Here is an 18,893-nt window from a genome sequence, read left to right as displayed (position 1 = left end):
ATAATCAAAGTTGAGAGAGACCAGCACGCATTCACATAGCTGTTTAATTTGAAACTACTGTAAGGAGTGTTTTTATGCTCCAAGAAATTCAGTATAAGTAAATCTGCCATATTGGTTTTATAACTTTAGACGGAAAAGCAGCACATAAAGATGGAACTTAAATATTTAGCTCTTTATTCTTTGCAGTTTCAGGTAAATAGAGAATAAAGGGATCACTACAATACTATTGTTTCAAGATTTTTAAAGATCCTTGGGAGCTTCATTCTTCATCATGTCCTTTCTGATTGAGAAGATGGATGAAGATTATGAGACAGTTAAGGTGATGTACAGTATATTACAGCACACAAAAAATATCCAATGATTGATATAGGCTATGGTCTACCAATCAAGTTGTGAAATCTTAAATTATAACTCAAATTGTTACAGTATCTATTTCAAACAAACTGACCTTTCCTCCAGTATCACGACTCTTGGCTCTCAGCTTGTTGACCTGGGACTCAGCAATGTCAGCCCTCTCTTCTGCCTCATCCATCTCATGCTGCAATTTGCGTAACTTGCCTAGACTAGAGTTGGCCTGTTCCTCCTGAGAAAAATATTTAATATGTACATTCAGTTCGTCAAGCAAACTAAATGAGTAACCGAGTTACAATAAATATTTCTACTTACAGCCTCCTCTGCAGTTCTCTTGTAGGATTTGACCTTCAGCTGCAGCTTGTCCACCAGATCCTGCAGACGGCTCAGATTCTTACGGTCCTCCTCAGTCTGTACCGAGACAAGAGATGTAGAGACTTGTATTCAATCTGTACTTTTCAATCTAAGATTATTGATGAAAGGGCATTTGACAAAGGGACAGAATTACAGATTTACAGATTATACCTGGTAGGTGAGCTCCTTGATGCGTCTCTCATATTTCCGGACTCCTTTCACTGTGTCACTGCTCTTCTTCTGCTCCATTTCTACCTCAGTCTCCAGCTCCCTCACCTAGAGAGCAATGATGGCAAGCTGTTAAACAGCTGTTTAATTGTTTTTATGATGTATAAATGGAACATTTTAATTTAATCTTTTTGGAGGAATTACATTACTGTAGGCAAATAGGTAAACCTCAGATACTTACTCTTGACTCCAGCTTCTGAACTTGTTTCTTGCCACCTTTCATGGCGATTTGTTCAGCCTCATCCAGACGGTGCTGCAGGTCCTTGATGGTCTGCTCCATGTTCTTCTTCATGCGCTCCAGGTGAGAGCTGGTGTCCTGCTCCTTCTTCAGCTCCTCTGCCATCATGGCAGCATCAGTAATGGCCTTCTTGGCCTTTTCATCAGCATTTCTACACTCTTGCACAGCCTCCTCCACTTCAGTTTGAAGCTTGGAAGTGTCACCCTCTAGCTTCTTCTTCTGGTTCAGCAGGCTGGTGTTCTACACATGATTATGTGGATGCAAAACATTGTGTGTGTGTAATAATGTTATAGTACTAAATGGGCTCATGCAGTTGTATGAATGCCACACTCACATTCTGCAGTATACATGGAAGAGATGTTCTGCCAGTGTCTTACCTGAGAGTGCAGCAGCTGAACTCTCTCACTGACATCCAGCAGTTCCTGCTCAGCCAGTTTGCGGCCTCTCTCCGTATGCTCCACCAGGGACCTCAGCTCATCAAGTTCAGCCTGAAGCAGATTGTTGCGTCTGTCCACAATGGCAATGTTCTCCTTCAGATCATCATTGCCACGGAGAGCATCATCCAGCTGTAGTTGAGAATTCTGCAGACACAATTACTGTAATTATTCCTGAAGTGTGCTATCGCTTAAATAATTGCATATAATATATACTGTATAATTAATTTACTTTCAGGTGTGCATGGAGGCCCTTGAGCTGCTTCTGGGCCTCTGCTGCCTGCCTGTTGGCCTGGCTGAGCTGTATCTCCATCTCATTGAGGTCTCCCTCCATCTTCTTCTTCAGCCTGAGAGCCTCATTCCTGCTGCGCGTCTCAGACTCCAGGGAACTTTGCAGGGTATCCACCACTCTCTGCTGGTTCCTCTTGGCCATTTCCATCTCCTCATCCTTCTCTGCCAGTTTGCGCTCAATGTCAGCTTTGACTTGGTTGAACTCCAGCTGAGCTCTAAGGATCTTGCCTTCCTCATGCTCCAGGGATCCCTGTCAGAACGCATCCCATAGGTCAGGGGTGGAAATTGTGAAAAACTACAATTCAGGAATTTCTGTCTTTGAAACATAATCATTGAACTTTCCCCTCCAATAAATATTTTATATATTTTACAATTCGTCCTAGTTTTACCTCAGCTTCCTCTAGAGCTGTCTGTATCTCAGCCTTCTCCTGCTCCAGCTGTTTACGAATCTTCTCCAGCTCATGGATACTCTTTCCTCCCTCACCAAGTTGCTCAGTCAGGTCAGAAATTTCCTCTGTTGACAAAATGAACCACCTATCAACTTCTGCAAATGACTGACTTTTGATTGACTTTATAGTGTAAACCAAAATATTCTGACCTTGGAGGTTCTTGTTCTCCCTCTTCATGGTCTCCAGATGATCCAGAGACTCCTCATAAGAGTTCTTCAGTTTGAAGAGCTCAGTGCTGAGGGATCTGGCCTCTTTCTGGGCGCTCTCCAGCTCAGTCTGGGACTCCTCATACTTCTGCTTCCACTCAGCCAGGACCTGTACAGTACATGATACAAGCACCATTAACACTGAACAAATGTCATACTGTTTCATAAGAGGACTTTAGATGAGATATGACTTTAATAATATATGAAGTCTTCTAAAAACTTTACTTTGTCAAAGTTTCTTTGCTTCTTGTCCAGAGCGGCAGCAGCTGCATTGGACCTCTCCACATCCACCATGAGATCCTCAATCTCATTCTGGAGTCTGTGTTTAGTCTTCTCCAGGGAGGAGCATTTAGCATTCACAGCTTCCACAGCTTCCTCTGCATCTTGCAGACGCTGAGCCAGCTTCTTCCTGTTTCACAATTATTATTTTTTTCGTTTTATTACCAGTCGACATAGTTTACATTGCATAACTCAAGTGTAGTGCATTTTCTATACTTAAATTTACATAACACACATCCTTACTTTGCCTCTTCAAGTTCCTCGGTTCTCTGAATGGCATCAGTTTCATACTTGGTTCTCCACTGAGCCACCTCAGAGTTAGCCTTGGACATGCTGCGCTGCAGCTCAGCCTTGGCCTCCTGCTCCTCCTCATACTGCTCCCTCAGCAGATCTGAGTCATGACGAGCAGACTGCACTGCATGGGCCAGAGCATTCTTTGCCTGTAATGAAATTAGGACACAGAATATGTGATCTTGTTGGACCATTAGTATGACTAAATTGAAGAGGCTATAGTTGTATTATTAGGAGTTATTGCAGAGCACTTTGAGCTGCATTTATTTGATTGAAAGGTGCTATATAAAGTGTTATTATTATTTTTATTGTTATTATTATTATTATTATTATCCATCCATCCATCTTCATCCGCTTATCCGGGGTCGGGTCGCGGAGACAGCAGTTCCAGCAGGGGTCCCCAGACATCCCTTTCCCTGGCAGCATCAACCAGCTCTGCCTGGGGAATCTTTAGCTGCTCCCAGGCTAGTGCAGAGATGTAATCCCGCCACCTAGTCCTGGGTCTACCCCGCGGCCTCCTCCCAGCTGGACACGCCTGGAACACCTCCCTAGGCATCCTCACTAGATGCCCGAACCACCTCAACTGGCTCCTTTCGACGCAAAGGAGCAGCGGCTCTAATCCGAGTCTCTCCCGGATGACTGAACTGATCACTCGATCTCTCAGGGAGACCCCAGCAACCCTCCGGAGAAAACTCATTTCGGCCGCTTGTATCCGTGATCTCGTTCGGTCATGACCCATCCTTCATGACCATAGGTGAGGGTGGGGACGAAGATAGACCGGTAGATCGAGAGCTTTGCCTTTTGGCTAAGCTCTCTTTTCGTCACAACAGTGCGGTAAAGCGACTGCAGAACCGCACCAGCTGCTCCGATTCTCCGGCCAAGCTCCCTCTCCATGGTTCCCTCACTCGTGAACAAGACCCCCAGATACTTGAACTCCTTCATTTGGGGTAAGGACTAATTTCCTACTCGAGGCGGACAGACCACCGGTTAACTGCTGAGAACCATGGCCTCAGACTTAGAAGTGCTGATTCTCATCCCAGCCGCTTCACACTCAGTTGTGAACCTATTCAGAGAGTGCTGGAGGTCGCAGGCAGATGATGCCATCAGGACCACATCATCTGCAAATAGCAGCGACGTGATCCCCAGCTCACCAAACTGCAACCCCATCTCCAAGCGGCTACGCCTCGATATCCTGTCCATGAAAATCACAAACAGGATTGGTGACCAAGCGCAGCCCTGACGGAGGCCAACCCCCACCGGAAAGGAAGACGACTTACTGCCGAGGACACGGACACAGTTCTCGCTCTGGGTGTACAGGGATTGGATGGCCCTAAGTAGGGAGCCCCTCACTCCATACTCCCGTATAACCCTCCACAAGACCTCTCGAGGGACCCGGTCGTAAGCCTTCTCCAAGTCCACAAAACACATGTAGACAGGTTGGGCAAACTCCCAAGCCCCCTCAAAGATCCTTGCGAGAGTGAAGAGCTGGTCGGTGGTTCCACGACCAGGACGAAATCTGCATTGTTCCTCTTTGATCTGAGGTTCAACTATCGGCCAGACCCTCCTTTCCAGCACCTTGGAGTACACTTTCCCTGGGAGGCTGAGTAATGTGATGCCTCTATAATTGGCACACACCCTCTGGTCCCCTTTTTTAAATATTGGGACCATCACCCCAGTCTGCCACTCCTTTGGCACTGACCCGGACTTCCACGCAATGTTAAAGAGGCGTGTCACCCAAGACAGCCCCTCAACACCCAGCGCCTTCAGCATTTCTGGACAGATCTCATCAGTCCCTGGGGCTTTGCCACTGTGGAGTTGTTTGACTACCTCAGTGACCTCCTATAGGGAAATTGACGATGACCCCCCATCATCTTCCGGCTCTGCCTCGATCATAGAGGGTGGATTAGTCGGGTTCAGGAGTTCCTCAAAGTGCTCCTTCCAACGCTCAACAACCTCCTCAGTTGAGGTCAGCAGTGTCCCTTTCTTGCTGTAAACAGCTTGGATGGTTCCCCGCTTTCCCTTCCTGAGGTGTCTGATGGTCTTCCAGAAACACTTTGGTGCCGACCGAAAGTCCTACTCCATGGTTTCTCCGAACTCCTCCCACACCCGCTGCTTTGCCTTGGTCACGGCCGATGCCGCAGCCCTCCGGGCCAGCCGATAACCTGCAACTGCTTCTGGAGTCCCCCGGGCTAACATATCCCGGAAGGCCTCCTTCTTCAGTTGGACGGTTTCCCTGACCACCGCTGTCCACCACGGTGTCCTAAGGTTACTGCCCCTTGAGGTACCTATGGCCCACAGCCCGCAGCTCCCAGCCGCAGCTTCAGCAATGGAGGCTTTGAACACCGACCACTCATGCTCGATGTCCCCAACCTCCACAGGGATGCCAGAGAAGCTCCGTCGGAGGTGGCAATTGAAATCTCTCCGGACAGGCTCTTCCTCCAGACGTTCCCAGTTCACCCTCACTACACACTTGGGTTTTCCAGGTCTGTCCAGAGGTTTCCCCCGCCATCGAAACCAGCTCACCACCAGATGGTTATCAGTGGACAGCTCTGCCCCTCTCTTTACCCGAGTGTCCAAAACACATGGCCTCAGATCGGCTGATACGATAACAAAATCTATCATCGATCCTCGGCCTAAGGTGTTCTGAAGCCAGATGTACTGGTGGGCATCCTTGTGTTCGAACATGGTGTTTGTTATGGACAAACTGTGATTAGCACAGAAGTCCAACAACAAAACACCACTCGGGTTCAGATCGTGGTGGCCATGCCTCTCAATCACGCCCCTCCAAGTTATTATTATTATTATTATTATTATTATTATTATTATTGTTGTTGTTATTATTATTATGATTGGTAGTAGTGGTAGTAGTAGCAGTAGTACAGTAGTAGTAGTAGTAGTAGTAGTAGTAGTAGTAGTACCTTGACTTCCTCCTCCAGTTGTCTTTTAAGGTCTTCAATCAGCTGAGTGTTAGTCTGTTTGCTTCTGGTCAGTTGAGAAACTAGGGAATCCTTCTCCTCCAGTTGCCTTGCAAGCTCACCTGTTGTCATACAGATGATCAATTATCCCATTATGCTTTCTTTTTAAGTGCAATTGACATATACTGTAGCTTGCAAATATATTTTTTGGTTTTGTTACAATGCATGTTCATTTACACTGTATTGTATCGTACCATTTTCAGTTTGAAGCTTTGCTTTCATCATGGTAAAATCATTGATGGATCGCTGCCCTTCTTCAGCTTTTGTCCTGTATTCAGTCATCTGATCCTCAAGTGTTCTGCTTAATTTCTCCAGGTTAGTCTGTTAAAAAGGGGGGTTGAAAACCAATGAAAAACAATCATTTTTCTACACACAACAGAGAATGTACAGTGTTTTTGGACATTGTATTAGGTATTGTATCAATACTGCAGTACTCACTTTGGACTTGACAATCTGCTCCATATTGGAGACGACATCGTCCAGTTCCAGCCTGAGCTCACTCTTCTCCTTTTCCAGCTTCTGCTTCACTCTCTGGAGGTTGTCAATCTGCTCCCCTAGGTCAGCCACACTGTCTGCATTCTTCTTCCTCAGAGAGGCAGCTGTAGCCTCATGCTGCAGAGTGGCTTCTTCAAGGTCTCTGCGCACCTTCTGGAACTCTGCCTCCCTCTTCTTGTTCATTTCAATCTGGGTAGCAGTGGCTCCACCAGCTTCCTCCAGCCTCTCACTGATCTCCTCCAGCTCTCTGGCCAAGTCTGCCCTCTGCTTCTCCACCTTGGCTCGGGCTGCTCTCTCAGCCTCCAGCTCTTCCTCAAGCTCCTCAATGCGGGCCTAAAATACACGGGATTCTACTAAGAACAGAACCTAAGCAAGGGGAGCAATACAAGATGGTTTTCACCAATGCTGAAAACTGACCTGCATCTCCTTCAGTTTCTTCTGAAGTTGGGAACTCATGGCCTGCTCATCCTCAATCTTGCTGTTGAGTTGGCTTGTCTCAAAGTCTTTCCTGTGAAAAATACACTGTTTTAGTGTTTTCTCTTAAGGTAATCATTGTCAGGATACAGATTTTTGGGGTTGTGATCTTACTTTTTCAGCTTCTCCTCCAATTGCTGCTTGTCGTTCTCCAGGTCCATTAGGCTCTCCTGGGTCAACTTCAAGTCTCCTTCTAGCTTCCTCTTAGCTCTCTCAAGGTCCATTCTCACCTTCTTCTCTTGCTCCAGAGACCCCTCAAGCTGATGAAATACATTTGAACAATAATATTAGCCAAATACTTAATGATTCATAAATGGATCATAATCATAATGATTAGATATATATACTCACATCATCAACCTGCTGCTCCAGCTTGACTTTGGCCTTGGTCAGCGTGTTGACTTTGTCCTCCTCACTCTGCAGGTCATCCAGTGTTTGCTGGTGAGCCTCCTGCAGAGCTTTCTTCTCCTTGGTCAGCTTGGCAATGATTTCTTCCAGAGCTGCCATCTCCTCCGTCAGGTTTTTAACCTGAACAGTAAGGGTAAAGGAGTTGTTGTCAATATTAATATTGTGAGTTCTATCAATACATTATTGTAATATAAGAGATGATTTACCTTGTTCTCAGTGGTGTGTTTCTCCTTCTCAACTTTAGCCAGAGTGAGTTCCAGATCATCAATGTCCTTCTTGAGCTCTGAGCACTCATCCTCCAGCTTCCTCTTCTTTGCTGTCAACTCTGCATTCATCTCCTCCTCATCCTCCAGTCTTTCTGTCAGCTCTTTGGATTTGGCCTCAAGCTGAATCTTGCTCTTGATCAATCCCTCACATCTCTCCTCAGCATCACAAAGATTGTCTTGCTCCTGTTAGGGGATCAATGTATTCAGTGGCACCCCAAAGGATCGACTGTCCATTTGTAAAATATATACATTACATTTGCTTAAAATGTAATGAGTCGGACTGTTTGCCTTGACTATAACTCACAGATTGGACTTGGAGCTGAAGGTCATTCTTCTCTTGGAGAAGGGAGACCATCTTCTCTTCCAGCTCCTTCTTACGGGCTTCAGATTTAGCATAAGCCTCTTTGAGTTTTAGGAATTCTTCCTTCATGTTTGCCATCTCTTTCTCAGTCTCTGCTGACTTCAACAGAGGTTTGATCTTGAAGTACATCTTCATCCAGGGCCAATTCTTGACACCCATGAAGGCACGGATGTTCCACTGGATCACAAGTAAGGCATCCCTGTGAATAATAACATAGTTAGCCTTCGTTTTGCTTCTCCTTACCCCAAGCTTGAGTGAATTTAAATGATAGATAAACCTACCTGCGTTCAACAATTTTCTGGAACTCCATTCTGGCTAGTAGACCACGGGACACAGACTGGATACCAGTGATGATGAGAGCAAGACGGTCGTCTCTCATCTCCTCAAGAACACCCAGCAGACCAGCTTTGAAGAACACCTGATGAAGATAAAGGCCATGTTTTACTGAAACAATGGCCCTCATTTATCAATGGAGGGCAGACCCGAGCGCAGATCCAATCGCAGAAATTATGGTACGACAGCGTCCACATGTGATCTATCAAACAATTGTATGCTGCCAATCCCATCGTATGAATGATCAAGCGTTGATAAATGTGGTGGATGAAAACAATTGTCATTCAAATATCACGCCCCTACATATTCTGGCCTCGCCCCTGTAGTTTACAGCATGGAGATGCGAAATACGGCCAGATTCTCGTCCAATAGCAACTCACTCTCCATGGAAAGATCCCAGAAAACCACCTTGCCATTTTACAATTTGATCTTAAGGAATGATTCACACGTAAATTCACAGGCAGCGTGCAAGCTGGGCAGCTTCCTTGTTTAGTTGTGTAGCCTATCCAACCAGGCCAGGTCCAGCCAGGCTTACGTGCGTAGCTGGCTTGTTTCTGTTCAGGACTTTTAGGACGGAAGCTAGTCATGCCACTGAAATATCTCTGAATTGAAATGACATGAAATAATATCTGATAAATTAAGGGATGGATTTCAAGTTCACAGTACTAATTTCCCCGAACATACAACAGCCATCCCTTCACGCTGTAAACCTCCGCGAAATTCATCCGAATTCGAATTTCGCAGAGGTTTACAGCGTGAAGGCATGGCTGTTGTATGTTCGGTGAAATTAGTACTGTTTACAAGTTACTGTTGTTTCGAAATGCAGAGGAGAAAGGACCTATGGTGTTTACTAGGGCTGTATATCATCTTGGATTTCGCGATACGATACGCATCACGATACACAGGTCACGATTCGATACGTATCACGATACAGAGGTCACGATACAATACGATACGATACGTATTGCGATACACACATCATTTACTGAAAGATTTTAAGTGTTCAAGACTGAAAACTGAATGGCTCAAATGCACTATATAGATAACTCAAACTCAATGACTGGACAGAGAGCTAGCTAATAAATATTTTACACTTGATATCTATGCTTTTTAAACTGTCAACATTGTAGTATTTATGGTTTTTCAAAATTATTTATATGTATGCTTTTTTAACTTAATATTGTAGAATATGCTTTTTAAACTGGATTTAAAAATTTAAATCAAAAAAAGAAAAAAAAAGTTTTTTTTTTTTTTTTTTTTTTTTTAATTTTACAGCGCCCGGCTGTATCGATACTCCGGGCTGAAAGATCGATACAGTATCGCGAGACTACGTACCGCGATGCATCGTTGTATCGATACAATCCTACAGCCCTAGTGTTTACAGGACGACTTCAGAGCTTGGTAAGTCTTGGTGAAATCCGAAATCCAACGTTATTGACACAGAACTCTGTACTGCACAAAACAGAAATATTTTAACCTGTACTAGTCAGATACATGCCAGGGAAGCCAGGAATAGGGCTAAACATGAAATTCAGTGTCCTTATCCTTTAAAGGAGTAGTAAAGGGAAAATGCATGTTTAGCCCTGTTTTAAGGTTACTTATGATCATATACAATGGTTCAGATCAAAACGTTGACAAAACTAGGACTTTTGAGAAAGTCTGATAATTGCTCTACCACCATTTTGGTCATACAATGGATGTGGGTGGGCACCTTGAAAAATCATTCAAAAAAACATGTTAAACTCTCAATTTCAAAGACAAGAAACTCACAGAGGTGTTAGTTGGCGTTCTGACATATAATTCGCCATAAAGTAAGATTCTAGTTCATCTGGAAAGGCTTTTTTAAATATTTAGCATAGAACTATTTAGTCACAGCACATACGTGTGTAAACTTCCGCAAACTAGGTAGCCTAGCAACATAAACAATAATAATAGCTACCGTAAGTAGTTCCGCTTCCTGAATCCCCTCTGCGGATTGATCTACACATCTACAACGGTCGCTTCAATACAAGTCAATGGATTTCATAAAATGATCAATAAGAACCTACAGGATTCATACTTTGCGGCGAATTTGATGTCAGAACACCAACGGACACCAATTACCCCCTCGGTGAGCTTCTTGTCTTTGAAATCGAGAGTTTAACATGTTTTTGAATGATTTTTCAAAGTGCCCACCCACATCCATTGTATGACCTAAACGGTGGTAGAGCAATTATCAGACTTTCTCAAAAGTGCTAGTTTTGTCAACGTTTTGATCTGAACCATTGTATATGATCATAAGTAACCTTAAAGCAGGGCTAAACATGCATTTTCCCTTTACTACTCCTTTAAGATAGGTCTTGTCGCCTGGACACATCAGTTCCAAAATGTAAAAACAGCATTTGTTTAGCTACATATAGACTAGAGGAGTTTCGCTCAGCATAGACGGTAATCTCTGAGAATGTCCAGCATGGGGGTCCAATGCTCTGACCCCTACTCTACTTGTGGAATTAAGGTAAGGGATAAAAAGGTTGGAGTGAAAGGATGAACGTGTGCACGTCTGCACTCTACTTGTGCAGTGGAGATCGGCGGGTTAATTTTGGTGTCCTTCTTCCAGTCCCTATTGTGGGTTGGGGTTAGAATAAGGGTTGGGGTTGGGATAGGATCTGACCTTTAAAGCTCAATGAGATAACTTTTTTATATATTCAATATTTCAATATTCAATATTCACTTTTACTTGCTATTAGTTTATGAATTGGCCTTAGCAAGACCCCAAAAATCATTTTCATGACATGAGACTGCATGAGACCCTGTGAATTTATTATTTTAGTATTTCGGTGTACTGGCTAGTACACTGGTGGGAAATCTTGTGGTGGAAACGGAAGTGACACGTTTTGCGTGTCACAATATCAGGAAGACAACAAAGACTTCGCCCAGCGAAACGAAATCTACCTGCACAAAAAAGAAGACTTGTATTTACCTGCATTGAAGCCATCCTTCCAGAAAATAGCTACAATCTTCCAATCCAGTCTGCGCCACGTGTGTTTGCTATCATTTTATCCCATCATTACAGCGGGTGAGTGGGGGACTGTGGGAAGTGTGGTTCTTAAAACGCAGTGCCGATTTTATCACGACCAGAGGGGCTGACAAAGTGCCGAGTTATCTCATGTAGCTTTAAGGGAAGGAGTGTGGGTTGGGGTTAGAATAAGGGTTGGGGTTGGGACAGGATCTGACCTATAAGGCAAGGGGTAATGGTTGGAGTGAAAGGATGAACATGTGGAGGTTTGGGGTATAGTCCCATAAAATTATCCCCACTGGGGCCTGAGGCTGAGACTTGGCGTGAAATTTGGTTGCAGTCTCCACTCACATCCAAATTGATAAATGCCGAATTTGGAGTGGAAATGACCGTATGCCCAGTTTTCAGTCATACAATCGCTTAGTATATTAAGGCCAATTTGAGTTATTGCCAACCTTTCATCTGCAGTATATTTACCTTAGTGTGTCCCAATCTATACTGCTCATGGTCAATGTCCAGGGAGCCTAGCAGTTTTTCTGCTGCCTTCTTGCTGTCCATGAATTGTCCCTCGGGGATAGCACTTGGGTTGAGGATGCGGTATCTTGAATTGAATAGTAAAATTATAACATGATTATCTAAATCCAGTTATGGAACACATAGACAAGCAGTGTAGATCTAAAGTTATTTTCTTCTTTTTATTTTGCCTACCTTTGTTTAAAGTCTCCATACTGGATCCTGTTGGGGAAGCCCTTCCTGCAGATTCTGATGCCTTCCAGCACACCGTTACAGCGTAGCTGGTGCATGACCAGAGGATTCTCCATGGCCCCAGGAGTCTTTGTCTCATTAGGGATGAGGCAACGCACAAAGTGGGGGTGAGTAGCCCTCAAGTTGGTCATAAGTTTGTTCAAGTTCTCCTGTGAATAATATATATATAGTAAAAAAAAATCATAGTCATAGATTTCATGCAATTGTTGTAATTTAATGACTAATGCAACATGTGTCATCATATTTGCTGACTTAATATTGCAGTCATCACTACAATTTCCACACTTGTATTTACCCTGTGCAATGCAGACACTGTCTGGAAGGAAGAGCCTTTCTTCTTTTTTCCTCCTGCCTCCGGGGCTATGTGATAATAATAATAATAGGTCTAATGTATAACTCTTAATATTGTAATTTGTTATTGTAGATTGGTATGTTTTGATAAAGTATAAGATTGAGTTCAAATGTCAGATTATTCCTATGTACCTGAATCTGCACTAGCATAGTTAGCAAAGAGTGTGCCCAATAACTTCAGGTTTGACTTCTGGAAGAGTCCGACCACTGTCTCATTCAGAGGGTCCTTGTTCTTCACCAGCCAGTTACCAATGTTGTAGTCGACAATGCCAGCATAGTGAACCAGGGAGAAATGGGCCTCTGGTCTACCTTTTATTATCCTGGGCTTCTGGAAGTTGGCTGTTTTGCCAAGATGATTGTCATATAACTTAGCTTTAAATGTGGCATCACTGGCCTTGGGGAACATGCACTCCTCTTCAAGGATGGACATGATACCCATGGGCTGGTGGGAGAGATGAAAGAAAAGTATACATCAATGAATTATCTAATTCTTGCTTTTGTACAGTAACTCTATTCTAACTTAACCTTAATTGAATCCTCAACAAATCATCCGCACCTACAGTACCCGAAAGGACACAAGATTTTCATTCAAAACGCCTAAATCAAGGTACATTTGAGAGATATTAGGCCCTGTGCACATGAACACAGGTAGGCTATCTTAGGCTATTTTTCTAAGCTGCTTGTCTTTCCGTCCACACACTAACGGCGTACTAGGTCACTGAAACCAGAGGTTTTTGAAAACTCTATCCAGGGTGAACATTTTTAGAAACTCCACTTTCAGTGTTGTCATGTGGACAAGAATACCAGAGTTTGGGCTTGTTTTTACGTCGCTGTTACCTCCTGTTTGCGTAAAATGCCATAATGAGAACCCTGTGGACTCAACCACACAACTGCAGCTCGCGGTTACCAAAATGCTGTTCCTCTTGTGTTTTCTCCTGAAGGGCTAAAAATCTTAGTTGGAGTGGAGCAGAAATCCAAAAGTGAATGTGACAGCAAGCCGCCTATTTGCGTTACAGCCTCATTACCATGACACCATCGATCAGAATGAGCCAGCGACAGCCTAGGCAGCGTGTTTGTGCGTTTTTTGATGTGGACAGAGATTTTTTCCGTTTTACAAAATACCTCCAAGCAGTTTTCCAGTAACAGAACAATTCTAATGCTCCAAGTTGATGCGCATTTTAGTAACTCTAGAGCATTTTCCATCAACAATGTAGAGTATGGAATTCAATATTACCTATTGGACAATCGATTTAGGTGAACGTCTTTGGTATGCGCGAGACATACATCATTTTGCATGAGCTCTATACATTCTGAGCATGCGTAACATTCTTATATCACTCCAACCTTTCTTCATCACATGAATGTCGAATCAACTTGCACTAATCCACCCCTAGCATATTCAATTGTCACTTCACAATCGGCATTCAATTGATGTAATTATTTTTCCATCTACCATGTGGCAGCAACTTTATGATGTGCATCTATTTTGAGCGAATTAACTTTTTGTATATAGTAAACCACTAACCTTCTCAATGAGCTCAATGCAGGCTGCCAAGTCCATGCCAAAGTCAATGAACTCCCACACAATTCCTTCTTTCTTGTACTCCTCTTGCTCCAGCACAAACATGTGGTGGTTGAAGAATTGCTGCAGCTTCTCATTAGTGAAGTTGATGCACAGCTGCTCAAAGGTGTTGAACTAGAAGAGAAGTTCATTGTATTTTACCCTCATACAATGAAGCAGAATGATCTTTTTGATGTTTCTAAATCTATTAGTACTTACATCAAAGATCTCAAAGCCAGCAATGTCCAGTACACCAATGTAATGCTGGCGAGCATTTTTTGTGTCCAGAGATTGGTTGATTCTCACCACCATCCAGTTGAACATTTTCTCGTACACTGACTTTGACAGTGCACCAATAGAGTAGTTAACCTATAAAGATTGATATTATAAATGACATTAAAATAGTGGGCAACAAAAAAGCTGTGAAGAGCTAGAATTGACAGTACACCAACATGAGGGAAAATAATCATCAACATTAAAACTAAACCTAAAATCTGAACAGACTCAATTTAGGTATAGCTCAGAAAGATACAAAGATGCTCACCTGCTGGACACTCTGACCTTTGGTGACCCACTCATTTCCAACTTTGACCCTTGGGTGGCAGAGACCCTTGATCAGGTCAGCAGAGTTCAAGCCCATCAGATATGCAGCTTTGTCAATATCTGGAAAAGCAGAATTTATGAAGACAATACAAATATCTCAGAACATAATAAAGATTGAGTTTGGAGATTATTAAAAATCTCAAAACCCACCCTCAGTGCCATCAGCCTCTGCCTGCTCCTCTCTCTGCTTCGTCTTGAACTTCATGTTGCCAAAGTGCATAACGGAACCAACCAGCTTGTAAATGCCATTCTTCTCCTCTTGGGTGAAGCCCAGGACATCAAATGCTTCCTATTACATAAATGAACATCATAATGCTAAATTAATTTCTTATTGTACAGTAGACTGACTTGTTTGCTGTGAAAATGTTTCACTTACATTAGAAGAGAAGTTCATTGTATTTTACTCTCATACGATGAAGCAGAATGATCTTTTTGATGTAAACAAGTACTTACCAAAGATCTCAAAGCCAGCACTGTCCAGTACACCAATGAAATGCTGGCGAGCATTTTTTGTGTCCAGAGATTGGTGGATTCTCACCACCATCTAGTTGAACATTTTCTCGTACACTGACTTTGACAGTTTCCCAAACTGAAAATGTTTCACTTACATCCGTAGCCATGAGCTCATCAGAATCATCAATGGATGTTACGGTTATCTCTCCTTGGGAGATGAAGGCGTAATCATAGGGGTTGCTGGTGACGAGCAGCATCTCTGTTAACGACAGGAAAAGTGCTCTTCATTACTTCTATTCAATGAAGCAGAATCAGTTTTATTGCCAGGTAGTTTTTACACATACTAGGAATTTGTTATGGGCAGTTGGTACATAACACTGATGGGAAGACAACATTAGATAGGGTACAAGGAGTAGAGGGGACAGTGCAAATGAAAATACAAAATGGTGTGTGTGATGTGTGTTTTGTATACAGTATGTGTGCAAAGTGTTATGTGTGTGTGATGTTTTTATAGATACGAAATGTGTGTGCCATTGTGATGGGGCTAGTGTGTGCAGTGCCGGTCTATGTCCAGTAAATGGTAAATGGACTGCACTTATATAGCGCTTTTCCACCTTAGCGGCACTCAAAGCGCTTTACAATGGCCTCTCATTCACCCATTCACACACACATTCACACGCCAATGGTGGTAGCTGCCATGCAAGGTGCTAACCTGCTCATTGGGAGCAATTTGGGGTTAGGTGTCTTGCTCAAGGACACTTCAACATGTGTACAGTCGGAGCTGGGATTCGAACCACTGACCCTTCGATCATTGAACGACCCGCTCTACCAACTGAGCTACAGCCGCCCCACAGTCAGCAGTCCTGTGCAAGTGGTGCAAATGGGACAAAGTCAGAGGGGAGAGAGTCCAAGGAGGAGAGTCAGAGGGGAGAGAGTCCAAGGGGGAGAGTCATAGGGGGAGAGTCAGAGGGGAGAGAGTCCAAGGGGGAGAGTCAGAGGGGAGAGAGTCCAAGGGGGAGAGTCAGAAGGGAGAGAGTCCAAGGGGGAGAGTCAGAGGGGAGAGAGTCAGAGGGGAGAGAGTCAGAGGGGGAGATTCAGAGGGGGAGAGTCAGAGGGGAGAGAGTCCAAGGAGGAGAGTCAGAGGGGAGAGAGTCCAAGGGGGAGAGTCAGAGGGGAGAGAGTCCAAGGGGGAGAGTCATAGGGGAGAGAGTCAGGGGGGAGAGAGTCAGAGGGGAGAGAGTCCAAGGGGGAGAGTCATAGGGGGAGAGTCAGTCCTGACGTGAGGTCTTGGTCCTGATGGACCACTGTTTCCTGCCGGAGGGGAGTGTTTCAAAGAGATTGTGACCTGGTTGAGAGGGGTCGGCCACAATCCTTCTAGCCCCCTTCAGGGCCATTGAGGCGTGCAGGGCCTGGAGGGATGGCAGAGTATTCACTACACTCTCGCTGCTCATCTTGTATACTAACCCAGTAGTTCTGGTTTCTTTTGGGACAGGATCTGGTAAAAGATGTGGTAGTCTCTCTCAGCCTTGAGCTGGAAAGTGACACGAGACTTCTCCAGAAGATCTGCTCAGGATGAGAAAAACATAATTCTCATCATGTTCTTACTTACAGATTTTTCATTCCATTAGTCATGCAGTATTTTCTCTTTACTCACAAGTCTCAATGTCAGCAGACGAAAGCTTCCCACTGACTCCAAAATGAATACGAATGAATTTACCCTATAAAGGAAGGCAAAAGCATCACACTGTACAAATCAATCATTTAAATAATTGTGTTATCTAGACAGTAAATACCCTGAAGTCCTGGACACTGGAACCCATTCTACAACATGATATGCCAAACTTTTTTAATCGTTTTTATTTTATAAAATATGAGAGAAAACTTACAAATCTGGATGAGTTATCATTTCTGATGGTCTTTGCATTACCAAAAGCCTCCAGAGCAGGGTTGCACTGGATGATTTGATCCTCCAAGGTGCCCTAGAATCCAAAACATTCATATTAACCTTTTAATTTATAGTGAGATGCTCGATCAAATACAAGGAAACATGGTTTTTATTACCTTTCTTTCAGCAGCAGCATCCTTCTTCCCACTCACAGCTGCAATACTAGCAAAGTACTGTATGACTCTCTTGGTGTTCACAGTCTTCCCTGCACCGGATTCTCCACTGGGGATTAGAAGGTGGTTTTTGATAACAATTAATATCTGCACCACATTTTATCATTCATCTAGCCATAGTGTGTCATTGCAGGTAGGAGATCAATAGGATCAAAATGCTCAGCTAGTGCTGATGCTAGTGCTGATGAATTACCATTTGTTTTACTTACGTGATCAAGACAGACTGATTTTCCCTGTCTGTTACAAGAAAAACAAATGACAAATGATGTGTTTTTTTCTTGAATTCAGTGTGTTATGAAACTTTGGAAGAGTAAGTTTAGTTTTACCTGTCAACATGTACTGGTAGGCATTGTCAGAGATGGAGAAGATGTGGGGAGGAGCTTCACTCCTCTTCTTGCCTCTGTAAGCATTGACAACTGACTGATCGTACACTGGCAGCCACTTGTAGGGGTTGACAGTCACACAGAACAGCCCTGAGTAGGTCTGTGGAGGAGCAAGTGAAGTTGCAGTCATTTTTAATATTTGTTTGATTCAGTGGGAATGTAAACAAATGGTCATTACTCACGTAGATCATCCAGGCTGCATAACGCTCTTTGAGGTTAAACAGCACAGCAGGCTCGTGCAGGAAGGTGAACATTGCCATGTCCTCAATTTTATCAAACTTTGGCGGGTTCTGGGGGTGGACGTCAACCTCCTTATGGGTTGTTGTCTGAAAACATTTGAATCGTTTTCAAAGATTACGATTATGTATGCTCCATACATTACTTTGTCCATAATTCCTCCTTCACAGTTACAGTCTAAAATTACATTTGCAGATTTCTGTATTGATTACAAGAGAAACAAAACCTGATCATAAGCTAAATAATCAACCATAAATTTCAATTCTCCAATTGTTGCAATATATTGTCATACATGTTTAATCACTTGTTTATATTAAGTAAACCTACATACCTTTCCAAACTCAGTGTTAACGGTGACTTTGTCCCCATCTCTGCTGGTAATTTGCGCCTTGACGTACTCAACCTCTGGGTCAGGCACAAAGCACTCCTTCTTCATGTCAAAAGGACGAGTCTGAGCTTCCAGGCGCTCCCTGTCTGACTTGCGCAGAAACGAGGCCGCGCCCCCAAACTCTGCCATCAAGGCATCTCCCATCCTGAAATCTGCACCATGAAGGAAACAGAAAGAAAGATATTCTTTGTAGTTTTTGATGAATTTTTCCCAGTTAGACAAACACAACATGATATTGATATCAGCTGTGTAAGTTCACTACAGTTCATGCAAAACTGGCGAATGTATTATCTCAATGATTTTTCTCAGAATTTTTCTTTTGTTTTTTTCAAGGACTCATGAACTTAACTATTGTTGTCATTCTATTGTAACTGCCAGTTCAATATCACATTTATAACATCCTGCACATCTTCCTATCAGATGTTTTATAACAGATTATAAATATAATTCTAACTGTTAAAATTAATGTCAGTGTTTTTTATTTGAGACTCAATGGTATCCTAACATTATATTGTACATTACAATATTCATAGAATTATTCTTACCGGATTCTGATTATGCCTGGATTACTTTCATGGAAAGGATCTCGTTACTGAGAATAAAATA

General features: G+C 43.3%; 1 protein-coding gene across 1 annotated transcript; it reads right to left on the bottom strand.

The window, feature by feature from the left end:
• Positions 1–259: 259 nt before the first annotated feature.
• LOC311322358 (myosin-7-like) lies at positions 260–18,431 on the bottom strand (the record flags this gene model as incomplete). The annotated part of the gene is made up of 37 exons (XM_084454425.1): positions 260–280; positions 449–583; positions 667–762; positions 877–981; positions 1,115–1,411; positions 1,549–1,752; positions 1,838–2,146; positions 2,286–2,410; positions 2,495–2,660; positions 2,777–2,960; positions 3,074–3,270; positions 6,040–6,158; positions 6,291–6,417; positions 6,535–6,924; positions 7,009–7,099; positions 7,180–7,325; positions 7,417–7,593; positions 7,680–7,922; positions 8,044–8,299; positions 8,382–8,518; positions 11,906–12,029; positions 12,137–12,342; positions 12,489–12,553; positions 12,677–12,986; positions 14,070–14,240; positions 14,325–14,474; positions 14,650–14,768; positions 14,859–14,997; positions 15,317–15,420; positions 16,626–16,724; positions 16,816–16,879; positions 17,048–17,140; positions 17,223–17,328; positions 17,489–17,516; positions 17,606–17,762; positions 17,845–17,988; positions 18,231–18,431. The coding sequence occupies 37 exons, from the start codon at positions 18,429–18,431 to the stop codon at positions 260–262; spliced, it is 5,805 nt and encodes a 1,934-aa protein (XP_084310551.1).
• Positions 18,432–18,893: the final 462 nt, after the last annotated feature.

This window comes from Borostomias antarcticus (genome assembly GCF_949987555.1).
Source record: "Borostomias antarcticus genome assembly, chromosome: 2".
NCBI lineage: Eukaryota > Metazoa > Chordata > Actinopteri > Stomiiformes > Stomiidae > Borostomias > Borostomias antarcticus.
Note: the sequence above shows the minus strand (reverse complement) of the source record. Positions and strands in the feature narration are given on the sequence as shown.